The following is a 13,841-nucleotide window of genomic DNA, read 5'->3' as shown; positions in this document are numbered from 1 at the left end:
CTTGTGAATGACTTTTAAAATTCTCATGTTTGCTTTGCTTATCACTTATTTAATGTAAATGTTAGAAATTCACTAGGGAGAATAAACTCAGCCTTTTACTTAAAAGTCAATACCTTCTCCACTTCAGCTAAAGCCTGTGAGAGCTCCTGGTATTCATTTGCAAGATCTGTAACTCTTTGAAGTGCTGCCTGCAAGAGGACTCAGGAAACTCTGCAAGATTTGTCTCAACACAGCTTTTAGCCTGAATGTTTTTTCAGTGCTTCTGTAGGATATGTTCGATATCTCCTGTTCAGCTCTTGGAAACCAGTTAGCGTGTTGTGAATTAACTGACTGTCTTTCTTAGGTATATCGCACATATTTAGCACTTGCTTGTACTGCAGCACTCTGCCTTTGAAACCCAGCCTATGCCTACTTAATCTTTGTAACAGAGCTGTATCCTGGAATGTTTGCTGAAATACTTCCTACAGGAATTTATTTATCAACTGTAGTCTTCTGTCTGCTAAAATAAATGCTGAAAAGTTTTGCTTGCGTCTGGACCCTTGCTCAGGGTCTGACCCAGACAAACCGTGTCTGGTGGGGTGTTTGCTAACAGAGGTTGGCCTCCAGAAGCACCGTTCAGCAGCTTGCCTTTATTCAGTGCAGAATTTATGCCTGCACTTAAATCCTGCTGACACAGGCCATAAATACAAACCTATAGCTAAACACACGTTTAAGCGCTCTGAGTAGAGATGGATTTAATTTCAAGCTTAAATACTTTGTTAATTGCTTCTTCCATGGGTAGGCACCCAGGATTTGCAAGCTTCTACCTTTGTCCTAGAATATGCAGGACCTCTTTTATTTAAATATTTAAACCAATCCAACATAAATTTGTGAAAACTATGACTTTTGATGGAACTGCAGCAGCCTTTTAGAGGTTATTCAGTCTTGCCTTTTGCCAGCATTCACATCACTGGTGAATTTCCAATTGCTGCTGTTTAAGCTGAGTTCATGTCTGCTACCATCAAGAGATGTGTTATGGATAGGAGACCTTTAGTTAAAATTCATGTGTCATCATCACTTAAAATATTTTAAGAACAGATTAGACAAAATGCTGTATAATTTGAGGCCATATGTTCATCTGTGGAGGATCTGGAGTTTGTTTTATTCACCAGCAGAGGGACTGAGCAATTTGGGTAGCACCTGGTTTTCTTGAAGGACTCCTCCAGCTCAGCTAGTGATGTTCTTAATGGCAGGAACGACTGCCATTTGGATGTGCATCAGTGCTTCACTGTTAGTAGTAACAGGCATGTGAGTAGCAGCTGTGTTTTTGATAGGATATTCATCCTATATTTTCCTGAGAAAAAAATATTATCTCTTGGAAGTGCCTGATGAGGAATGTTGAGTTGTAGTCCCTTTTCTCCAAGTTATCCAGCCTCCCCTCCAACTTGTCTCATTTCTTCCTTTTTTTCCTGTTGCAGAAAGTACTTAATTAACAGGATGAACAACCATTAGGTGTTTACCCTCTGCAGCTCACAATTCAGCAGCAGAATGTAAATAACTTTGCAGTCATTAACAAGGTTGAACTTTAAAAAGAAATGTGCTACAAAAGAGGATTTTCTTATTCATCTCACTGCTTGCAACACTGCAAACTTGAGGAAGCTGGTATTTCTTATGTAGAATATCTGATCTCATAGGGCTTACTGGCTCTCTGCAGCAGACATCAAATTAGGCCACAGACAGTTTCTCTCTTCTGTCTTGGGCTAATTTAGAAATGTAGCTCTTTCAGTATTGCCCACTGGAATTTCCTTTAAGAGCAATCAAACTGACACAACAACTGCATTTCCTTTCTTCCTCAGAAGATCCTGTCCTTGGTACGAAAGGGAGGCGGAGTGGTTTCTCTGTTGCACTGGAAGTGTGTTGTGCCACTCGGTTTGAGCAGGAGCATCTCCAGGATTTGGGAGTGCAGGAAGAAGATGGATTTTTAAAGTTCATTTCTTTGCATGCCATTTCATGTTCCTGAAGTTGAAGTTAGAGTAAAGAGGATCACTTCACTGCGCAGTGTGATCCACATGCCTGTTGACATTGTGCCAAGTGTTACAGCATGTTTGGGCTATTGAACAGTGTGTATTAAGCTTTGTGGGTCAAGACATTAAGATTTGGCATTGATCGATAAACCCAAGTCTGTAGTAGGACTGACAGTGTAGGAGTTTCCTATATCTTCATGGGAGGAAAGAAATTCTAGCCAATTGATTCTGAAAATTCAAGTACAAAAGGCTGTGCCCTCCCCAGTCCATCTGCAGTTGTACTGATGCGTGTGGAGTAGGTACTTCTGTGCCTGGGTAGATCACCCCTGCTGGCACCTGGGACTGAAGAGGGGCATAGACCTGCTGCTCCCAGCCCTGCCTGTGCTCGCCAGCACTGGGGGGAGACGTGTGTCTTCAGAGACACCTCCCTTCCATCTGCCAGAGAGAGGGTGCAAGGCAGTACCTCTGCAGGATGGGACAGGGCTTTCTACTGAGTGGAGAATGGCAATGACATTTATCCTGTTCACGACAGAATTGGATTCACAGGAAATCTACATTCTTTACAGATCTAGCTAAAATATATACTTATACTACTACATCAGACACTGCCGTTGCCCGATTGTCACACAGACTGCAAAATCTAGCTCAGTTCGTGTGAAAATCTGCCTTTCCAAAGCCAAAATAGCTTTAATTGTAGAGGGCAGCAGCATACGATGATACCCCCAAACACAGTAACCTTGCAGGTATTCAGCTGCCATGTTTTACATGCTGTGGGATACAGTGCTGTTGGTGAGGTCTAACCGATTGAAATGAGTGTCAGACAGGGGAACTAAAGCTAATTTCATGGTTCCCATGTCACATTTGGCTCTCAGTGGTAACCTCATTGGGAGCTGATATAGCTGACTGATAGAAGAACTCGGTCCTGCTTATTAACACAGGGCTCTGCAGTTACAAATTAGTGCTTATTCATCTATGAAGAGCATTCACTATCACCATCCTCAGCAAGAGTACAGAAAAGAACTCCAACAAACTCCAAACAGAAGAGCCTGTTGGCAGCCTTCACGATAATCAGAATAAATGCAGAGAGGTACTGTGCTCAGCCCCTGTGATGTCTATCAGGGAGCTATTTCAGTTGCTCCCTGAGGCATTCACATCTCAGCCCATCTGTGTCTGATCCTAAATTACTTATGACTGTGAGAGATAAGGGATTTCCCCATAGATAAGGCGAGGGGGGGTGGAACATAATTTCTGTGTTTGACAGTTATATTAATGGCACAGCATGCAGAAAGCATTTAATTCCCGAGAAGTAGAATTTAGGTGACATAAAAATATCAGTAAAGATTAGATATTAAGAAAAAGACACACGATCCAGCAGCTGCTTTTTTCCCTTAAAATCCTTCCCCTTGGTAGAGGATCAGGTGACAATGAGTATGATGAACATTGAAAATGAAATTCTCTAATAGCACAATCCAGCTGCAAGCCAAATGTTACACAAAGACCCTGGCAAGACTGAAAGAAGAAAGAGAGAACATAAAAGACTTTGTATTCCAGTAGTCTCTTCCCAACCATCATTGAAGTTGCTGATCTCACTTCTTGGAAAGGCAAAGACACTCATTCCCATTTTCAGAAGCCAGGAGACTGAGCATCTTGCCCACTGGTGACACAGTGGCATTGTCCTCACAAGGTACTCTGAGTTGCATCTTATCTCGTAGTCTTTAAATGAACTGTATCTTCAGATAGGGACAGGTTCTACTCAACAGGTAATGGAGAAGGAGCTTCCTCTTTGCATTACCTCCCCCAGAAATGCATCTACAGGCTTTGTCTACAGGTAGGGACAATCCTGGACAATGGTTATGCCAGCACTATCACAGGCTTCACAGCATCGAATGTTTAGTTCATACATTAGCTGAATTGAGTATAAATGCCACCTTTTGGAAGCATTTCTTTTCATTAATGCAGCTGTCAGAACATGCTCCATCATGTCTGTGGGATGATGTCTTATGCTGCCGTTTGTCATAGAGATTGGAGGCTCCTATAATGCAACAGTCCTTGAATAAAATGCTCGGTACCATGCTTGCTATGTATTGAAGAAATACAATGTTTGCAGGTCATATGCTCATCTTCTTAAACAAATAGAGAGCTTCTGGTACAGTACATCTGCCTCTGATTCTGGACCATCTACCAAACTGGGACAATATGCAGGTTTTTAAATGATCGCGATCTCTCCTTTTCATTGTGCAGAAACTTTAACCGATACCAAATCCTGTCACGTACAGTATGTTCATGTGAAATGATAAAAGACATACACATGTGCTATTTCTATCTATGGCAAATGAAAGGCTTTGCAAAAAGGTGAAAAAACATATTTGGGACCCTACTTACGTGGAAATTGAACTTGTACTCAGGAAAGGCCTTGGCATAAGTACTGTTGGAGAAGTCAGCTTCTTTTTCCAGATCTCAGTTCTGTCTATTTGCAAAGTAGAAATAAGATTGTTTCCTTAACTTTATGAAGAAATTTGAAATTATGGACGATAACAAAAGTTCCATGATATTATTACAGTTTCAGACTACTTTACACCTAAAAGGGCTAAAGCTGAGCTTTTTCATGGTTTTATATTTTATGTGCATTAATTTAGCAGTATGGATCCTAGACAATCTTTAATGAGTTGAGCATTCAATGGTTTAGTCTAGTCAATGCATTCAATGGTTTAGTCTAGGTAACAACACCTAGAAGCAAAGAGGAGGCCAGCATTCACAGGACTACTTAGGGAAATAGCTAGTTTCTGTACTCTTTCAAGTTAACACAAAGTTACTGAAAAGCAATTGGTTCTTTAGGCAGCACACCAAGGGCTTAGTTGACTTGTCGTTATAATTCAGAATTCCAGTGTTTGCACACTGGAAATTTTGTTTTTCAGCCAGCTGTAGTCCTTGCACTACTTGAGATCTACCTTCCGTATTTACTAATCTTAAATCTGTGATTAATAAGTCGGACTAATACGAGTTAGTAAAAGCCTACACTGGTAAGTGCTTAGCATTTGACGGTTTGTGGCATTAGGGAGAGTTTCTTTCTGTGGTATGTGTAAATTTCCCTTAGCCTATTTGCAGTGAGGTTGGGATGGGCTTGATTGGAAAATTTAATGGCTTTTTCCCTTTCCATTCCCTTTTGCCAAGCTGGTCTTTAAAGCCGCTCTTTCATGATGTGTGAATTTCTCTCCATTTGAAGAACTAACATCAGGTACAACACAGAAAGCAGATTTTAGAAATGAGCTATTAGGCAGAGAAGAGGCACTTTTAAGATGCTTGCAAGTTGCACAGCAACCAGAGGAACATATAGTCATTTGATTTCTCAAATGACTCTGACTTTGACTCAAGAGAAAAACAGTTTTATTCTCCCCTTAGAGCTTTCTATCATATGTGATAAAGAGAAAATGTGTTTATACATTTTCCCCCTCAAAAAAAAAAAAAAAAAAGTTGTACCTCATCTCTGAGAAACAGCAGCATCTATTACCATGTAAATTACCGCAGAACACGTCTGGTCACAGCTCCTGCTTGTGATCTTAAATGAGAAAATATAACAGTGTAACCTTCCGTTTCTTCTAGCTTTTAGACATAATGCGCTGACCCTTCTGAAATCATAGATTAAAACCCAACCAACCAAACGACAATCGATGCTTGATGTTTTTTCAGTTTCTGTAGAATTGTTTCTTTCATCACTGTCCCCAGACTTGGAATTTTACAATAACATTTTCTGACCATTACAGGCAACAGGTCTTGGCTTTTTCTGGAGATCATCACCATATCAACTATCATCCAGTTCCTGCTGCATGCATGTGTAGGTTGATTCCAAATCAAATGCGTTTCTGATTTTCTTTTCTGATGCCCTCTGGAGCACAGTGTCACTTGTATGTTAGATGCAGCAGTCATGTTTATTATAGTAATAACACACAAACATCCAGCTTCATAAATGCCAGACATTCCTCTTGGAGATCTTATTTTCAATACTAATTTTGGTCAGTCTATATATTTGAACTACCCAGTACAAAAATGGTCTGATGCTGGTATAAACAGCCTGTTATAGCATATAAAATATATTCACCAAATCTAAAAATACCTACAGAAATCACAGAATCGTATAGGTTGGAAAAGACCTTTAAGATCATCGAGTCCAACCTACCAAGGTAACTAACACTACCAAGACCACCACTACACCATGTCCCTAAGCACCTCATCCAAATGCCTTTTAAATACCTCCAGGGATGGCGACTCAACCACTTCCCTGGGCAGCCTGTTCCAATGCTTGATAACCCTTTCAGTGAAGTAAAATTTCCTAATACCCAGTCTAAACCTCCCCTGGTGCAACTTGAGGCCATTTCCTCTTGTCCTATCACTTGTTACCTGGGAGAAGAGACCGACCCCCACCTCTCTACACCCTCATTTCAGGCAGTTGTAGAGAGCGATGAGGTCTCCCCTCAGCCTCCTTTTCTCCAGGCTGAACAACCCCAGTTCCCTCAGCCGCTCCCCATCAGCCTTGTGCTCCAGACCCTTCACCAGCTTCGTTGCCCTTCTCTGGACACGCTCCAGCCCCTCAATGTCTCTCTTGTAGTGAGGGGCCCAAAACTGAACACAGTAATGAATGACTTTATCAGACTGAGCAACTAATTTTTCCTTTCACTTGCCCTTGGTTTAGTCACTTTGAACTTGAACACAGTGATAGTGCTGTGCTTGTATAGAGCACGCCGAGAATTGCGCATGAAAAGTCCCCCCAGTATTGGGCAGTTTTGGTGGTGAACGAATATTTAAAAGATATGGGTGTATGCTAAAGCTTTTATTAAGAAATTCTCTCTTTCACACCGTATCTGATCTCCTGGTGACTAAGACCTATGGGGAGTCCTAGGTACTTTTAGACATGATGTGTCTCATAAATACACATGTGATGGCTGATTCAGTATTAGCCCAGGCCACGTCTACACTGAGTGCAGTCGTGTCTACAGAGGGGCTTCTGCCAGGGTCAAAAAATCATACCAATTCGGGGTGGCAAAACAGTAAGACTCTTGTATTCAGAAGCCAGTCCCTTTGCTACCATGGCATAGTCCTTCTAAGAGCTGGTTTAAATTGTAGTGGTGAAAGAGTGCTTTGCCTGATGAAATCTTCCCTGAGGGGGAAGAGTGTGGTGGCACTACATCCCTCCCAGAGACCCCTTTTAAATATAGACGAGCCAAGTGTAATAAACAGTACCGTCATCTTCAGGTTACTCACCGCTTTGAGTCTCCTTTATAAGAGGTCTCTTCTCCTTGATAAATGCTGCTAGTACTATTGTGTCCATTGGAAGCGTGATTCTTTCTGATATAGCTGTGTCCGATCATAGATGTAGTTATATTGCTACAGGAGTATGTTTATCGATAACTGTATCCATGCTAGGACAGTTTTTCTGGTTTAATTACAGCAAAGTAAGTATAGCACACATCCTCAGAATAGTTGAGATTTTCTTTTGAACTTGCAGAGCCCAGTGAGAAATCTGAATTTAGTAGATCAGAAGTGTAACTTCATTAAGATGGATTAGAAATCAAATATGTAAAGAAAAACACAGTTGTTTTGGTCTTGCAGACATCTCTAATTAGCTATGGGTCTGACAAGTTTTGAAAACCATGGGGCCGTCCAGGTATAATCACGAACAGAAAGTCTTCTGGCATAGACCAGAAATACCGTGGTTTGAGTTTGAAATTCCAAAGGCTGTTAGGTATTAGAACAGTCTGAAGTAGTTGCAACCTGAGCATGTCTGGTATGGAGTCACTGAGATGCAATAAATCACCATTATAATGCTATTTTTTACAGAGTGAAAGTAAACTTTCCAGTGTCACTTTTGGTACTGTGATCAAAGATTTCTTTTTGCCTCTGCTTAATCTCTTACATTTTACAACTGCTCTCTTCCTGAATAGCGAGGCACATTTACAAATGTGCTGTCCTGCTTCCCAACAGATGTCACCTGGCTGAACTTTACATTACTGCATGCTGTCTCATGCCCAGCCCATCCCACACACACATATGCTGGCCTCCTTGCATGAAACCACGTGCAGCACCCCACACACTTCTGGAGACATTCTCTCTCCCTCTCTCTCACACACACACACACTGTCAGAGCTTTACACCTTTTTCCTCCTGCCTCATCTTTTAGTCACTTCTTAAAGATGCTGACAGTGATTTGATTGAGACACTCGAAACCTGAAACATTCTGAAAAGAAACGCACTGAAACAGAAACACATGGGAAGAAAAAAAGCTCGTAGTAATTTTCGTTGTATCGCTTTTGCACGAGCCTTCATGTGTGGTGAGTGACTGATCTACATAAGGATGCTTCAAATAGGAAAGACCTCATAGAAGAACTCTTAAATCCTATGTAGAAAAATAAGAGCGAAATCTCCCTCCTTTTTCCCCTCTGTCTCCAAAATATGCTTTTCCACCCCATAGCCAGCCCCAAACTTAATATGAGGGTCTGTGTGGGCTCTAACACATACGTGAGGAGGAGTGCACATGAAGTACCAGTCAGTAATAATCTTTCTTTTTTTTCCTCCTCAGTTTGTTGCTCAGCCAAACTGCCAGCAGCTACTAGCAACACTTTGGTATGATGGTTTTCCAGGATGGAGGCGGAAACACTGGGCAGTAAAACTCTTGACCTGTGTCACCATTGGACTGCTATTTCCTGTGCTATCCGTGGCATATCTGATTGCACCGAAGAGCAGGCTGGGACTGTTCATTAAAAAGCCATTTATAAAGTTTATCTGCCACACCGGCTCTTACCTAACCTTCCTCTTCATGCTCCTGCTGGCATCGCAGCACATCGTCAGGACTGACCTTCACATGCAGGGACCACCTCCCACCATCGTGGAGTGGATGATCCTGCCCTGGGTTCTAGGTAAATCAGAAACACAAAAATGCCTGAGCCACAGTCGCCTGACTCGCACCCATGGCAACTGTGTGGAGACTCATTCCTGATCTCAGCATCATCAGCGTGTAAAGAGATTTGGCAGACAGCTTCAGTAACTGGATAAAACAGCTGGGCTCCTTCTGGAACAACAGATCCTGTTGGCCCAGGGCTCTTCTGCTGTTCATATTGCCATCTGACATGCCTTTAGACATGACCCTGACTAAACCGCAGCAGACGCAGCTCTCTCCCCGCCTCCCCCACGCTCTGTGCGAGGAACGGGTTAGGAATTAGCTTCTGGGTCACGCTAGTAACAAATAGTGTCACTCCTCATGCTGGCTTAGTTCTGCTGGCTGGTACGTGGCAGAAGGCAGCACCGAGAGCTTGTCTCTGCTTTCACCTTCTCACTGATCTGCTCCTGGAGCCAGTGTGCCAGTACCAGGCCCGTTTATTCCTGGGCTCCCAGTCTCCCAAATAGCCTACAGGAAGGCAGAAAAGGGAAGATAAATCTCACTGCTGTATGCCTCTGCGCTGATAAACACTGACCAAATCAATATCGAGCGCTCTAATATAAGCAGGAGAAGGAGGGAGTATTTATTATCAGATGGTTAAACGTGAGGCCCTTATTCCGGTCTGGCTTGGGCAACCACAACTGTGAAGAAAAGGAGGTGTCCGTGTTCCTGAGGGCAGGATGTACGGGTGAGGTAGTGAGATGGGATGGGAGAAAGCAGATAGAGCCACTGAGGGAGAAGAGCAGAGAAGCATAGTTGGATATATTTGTGATGAGAAAGAAGTATTTACCCCTTCAAACTGAGCTCCAACACAACAGCAAGTGAAAACCTGTGGACTCCATTAGAAGCATGATCTCTCCTCGAATTAAGCTCCCATCTCCTTTGCTGTGCCATTAACATGGCGCACCACTGTGAGCTGGGGTGTTACTAGGAGGCCTGCTCACAGGCAACGGCTTCCACACCTTTATAGCTCTCCTCCAGCCTCTGTCCATACAGCCCAGGTCAGTTCAGTGCAAACCCCCGGAGGTCAGGTAACAGTGAATTGCGACTGTCTAGTAGGCGTCCGTGGCCTGGAAAGCCACGCTGATGCTTTCTGAGGACACCTCTCACAAACCTCAGTCTCCGGAGCTCTCCTTAGGGCTCCTCAGTGCTTCTGACAGGTCCACCTCTGCTTTCCTGCGCCTGCTGGCTCCCCTCTCCTGGTAGCACCGGGCCCCAGCTCCTCGTTTCGGTGGTGGCTCGTTTCGGATCAGGCTGGTTCTGTGCTGAACAAACCTAGCTGTTCCCCAAGCCAAACCTAAAATTGCTGATGGAAAACGAGGGAAGAAAGTCAGAATTGCAAACATGTTCACAAATCACTTTCCATTGTGACCCAGGGCACTTTGCTCCTTGCATAGCTCTACCACAACTTACAAATGGTAACTCAAGCCTCATTATCTTATTAAACTGATTTATGGCACTGAAACGCATGTGTTGGTAGAAACTTCAGAATAAGCTGAGAAGGTTAAATGTCTTTTCTAAGCTTAGGTGATCTCTTCACTTTATCCTTAGCTTCATGGTTAAAATTGAGGGAAATGGTAGGCATTTCAGCAAAATTGATTTGCAGATGAAAGAAGGATAATCTATTAAAAAAACCCTTTCAAAATCACCTCTTACAGCTGTCTGCTCTTCTTTCTGAGTCCCTTTGTTTCGGATAAATAGGGATATTGTGGGGCTGTTCATTAAATGGAAAAATTAGAACAGTTTCACCAGATTAAAGGTTATTATTTAAGAAATATTTTCCACTATAAAAGGAGACAGAGAACAGGCACACACAGCATTGCTGTAACTATAGTAACCAGCAATGATAACTCACTATAAATACAGTGTATGAGTTCTTCAACAAGCTCCTCTCCATTGATTTATTTTATTTTATGTTTCTGCGTGCGTGCAAAGATTTGGAGGCAGCTGTAATAAAATTACCTTATTGGCCTTGACATTATGCTTGCCTGACCATTGACCTGCTGGCTGGCAGCTGAAGAGCTAAGATTGATATTTGGATGTTTGCAGCAGTTCATTTCAACATTATCTGCTCTTCAGATTGAACTTTCAGGTCCTAAAACTTGAGTTGCAAGTAGTATTTCAGTGACCACTGCAGTATCCTGTGGATAGGTATGGGTAGCAATCTGGGTAACTATATTGGTAATGCACCTGGAGGTGTATTTTGTTGGGTTTTTTTTTCTTTTCACACATGTTTCAGGTCTTCATTCAAGGATAATGTTGTAATCTGGGTAATTCAAAATATCTGGGGGCTCTAAAGACATTCTCAGAAGCATGTAGGTAATGAAGGAGCCTAGCTGCCATTTGCTATTTAATGAGACTTAGGCTCTCAAAAACACTTAAACAGTTCTACAATAAAGGACATGCAAATTACTTAAAATTAGAATTGTATGCCAGGTGAGTTTAGCAGTCTGGTAATGAACTCCAGAAGCTGCCCCTCACCCCTTCAGCTGGAAGGAGGTATAGTGAAGGTTAGTAAGTGCCAAAAATTATTACCAGAAGGCATTTCAGAGTTGAGATGATGGGCTCTGGCCATGTCCTCGGGAACAAATATTCACCTCACAAAACCCATAGCCATATTTGACATTAGGTGAGTCATTGCTGAGAGATGCGATGCCAGGCTGCAGTGCCCTTTTTCATGCTGAGTCCTACCTTTTTTCACAAATAGTCCCTATGGGCTTTTTGTGCAGCAAGATGCATAAATACAGTGACTGAGCATAGAGAATGAATTCACTTCTTCCTTCTTTGGTGTGATATTTCCAGGTCAGGGAGGAAATGTACTGGCACGCAGAAGCTGGTACTGGTGTTGCGTGTTCTGCAGAGAAAGTCAGGAAAAATCAGTACTATCCAACTGAGCAATGAATTACTTATAGTTTCTATGAGAGCAGACAGTCTATTAGAAACTATACCAAATACAGTTGCTTAAATAGTTTATTCATGTAGAATAAATTTCATCTGAGCCAATCCACTCATACTAGTTATAATTAACATATGTTTCAAGCAGTCTCCTTGTGTGTATATCTGGAGCCCTGGGTAGGAAACCTAGGTCTTTTTCATATCTCTCTAGACTACATCCCCCACAGAGTTGTAAAATGTCTCATAATCAGCAGTATTATACTTTGTAGAAGGCAGGAGGGATGAGACGTTTTTTCCAAGCTGTTAATTTAGAATTGTCTTTTATTTCATCAGATATACACAGTGCTTTAATGGCAAATAATACCTCGTCATGACAATGAACTGTCTTTCTTTCTACAGGTTTTATCTGGGGAGAAATCAAGGAAATGTGGGATGGTGGATTCAATGAGTATGTACATGACTGGTGGAATCTGATGGATTTTGCAATGAACTCCCTCTATCTTGCAACTATCTCCCTTAAAATTGTTGCCTACGTCAAGGTACAGTAGCTTGGGAGAGAGAATTTGTAACTTGCTTGTGAGAACTGTAGTACACAGGGTAGAAACTGTCAAAATCAAAATTACAGATCAAAGAGAATAGCTGCTTTTCAAGCAGTCCAGTTTTGAAAATTCACCTGGAAAGCTTATTAATTTGTTTGGAGAATGATCGTCCTTCTCATCCTGACTCTTTGATTAAGAATGAAGTAGATTGTTTGGACATTGGATAGAAGTTTCCCCACTTGCTGTTTGTTTTGTAGCTACTCAGTTGCCAAAGATAGGTTTTGTTTTCCATACTGACACTGGACCTCTTTCAACAATGCTAGACATAGTGAAAACATGATTTTTAAATAAAACAGCAAAGGAAAAACAAGAATATGGTTATCTGAAAACATCTACAGCCAAGATTTATAATCTGTAGTCCTACAGATCTGTAGATTACCAATCAGAAATTTGTGAAAAGTCTACTAAGAAAACCAAGCCTGCTACTAGGAGGCTTCCATCTGATATAAAGGAGTCAACTTATTCTCTTCAATATATAGTTTTAAACGATAGGCAAGAAAATGACAAAGGAGCATGCTGGAGCTTTAACACTGTGTGGATTCTTCACTGTCATGTTTCATTTATGGTGAGAATGCACATCAGAGCTCATCCTCAAAAGCACCTGCCACATTTATAAACTTCTGATGCTCCAAGTTAGCGAATGCACGTTTTGAAGCCAGAGGATGGCCTGAAGCACTTTCCTTCTCTCTCTCTTTTTCAAAGACACAGACAAGACACAAATGGCCTCCTGCAAACTTCCTTATGCAATGGCTCTCTTTGACTTCAGGTGGAGCTGCGTGCTTGGCCTGATTCTTTTCTCGGTATGAATCAGCAGGAACTTCCCTACAGTTAATGTAATTACATAGGTGTAAATCAAGTAACTGGAGTCTGCTCCTTGGCCACTTACGCGCTTTCTAGTTTTGCTGTGCTACTGTGTTGGTTTTGCCCTGGGAGAAGGGTACTACTTCTTTTAGCCCAGCTCCTAATAACCAGGACAAGCACTTCCCCAAAGCGACCTTGTTTAGTCCCACCCAAGCATGTATGCAGGCAGAGAGGAAAAGAGGAGAAAATTTCACAAAGCTCATTGACTCCAAAATGGCAAGGCTTTTATAAAAAACTCTTTAGCAAGCACTCCTGCTATGGGGCCTTTTTAAAATCCAGAAGGCTGCATAGTGGTGAGTTAGTTTTTCAAAGGGAAAAGCTTATAGCTGCTGCTCCCTGAAGAGGCAGCTCTGTTACAGCATCAAAGCAGGAACAGATTACGTCTTTCTTCTCCCAACATTCAGAACCAGCGAGGAAATTACAGACTTGAAAGGTTGGTCTTTAAACTGTGAGCAGTACAAAAAAATGCTGGAAATTGTAAGATTCACGAACAAATCTTAAAATGTTAACAATCTCGTTCTTTCTCACACACAAATTACTAGAAGAGCTGTGCGT

General features: G+C 42.0%; 1 protein-coding gene across 1 annotated transcript in view; it reads left to right on the top strand.

Annotated features, from left to right (window-relative positions):
* The window catches only part of TRPC5 (transient receptor potential cation channel subfamily C member 5), a 69,260-nt gene that overhangs the window by 25,176 nt on the left and 30,243 nt on the right, over positions 1-13,841 (top strand). Inside the window, exons 3-4 of the mRNA XM_075513299.1 lie at positions 8,575-8,911; positions 12,226-12,365. Of these exons, the coding sequence (XP_075369414.1) occupies positions 8,575-8,911; positions 12,226-12,365 (477 nt within the window). The remainder of the gene's footprint in view (positions 1-8,574; positions 8,912-12,225; positions 12,366-13,841) is intronic.

The sequence above is a fragment of the Mycteria americana genome, chromosome 10 (genome assembly GCF_035582795.1).
Source record: "Mycteria americana isolate JAX WOST 10 ecotype Jacksonville Zoo and Gardens chromosome 10, USCA_MyAme_1.0, whole genome shotgun sequence".
In the NCBI taxonomy this organism is placed as follows: Eukaryota; Metazoa; Chordata; class Aves; order Ciconiiformes; family Ciconiidae; genus Mycteria; species Mycteria americana.
The sequence above is the reverse complement of the archived record's forward strand: the minus strand, read 5'-3'. Positions and strand labels throughout refer to the sequence as shown.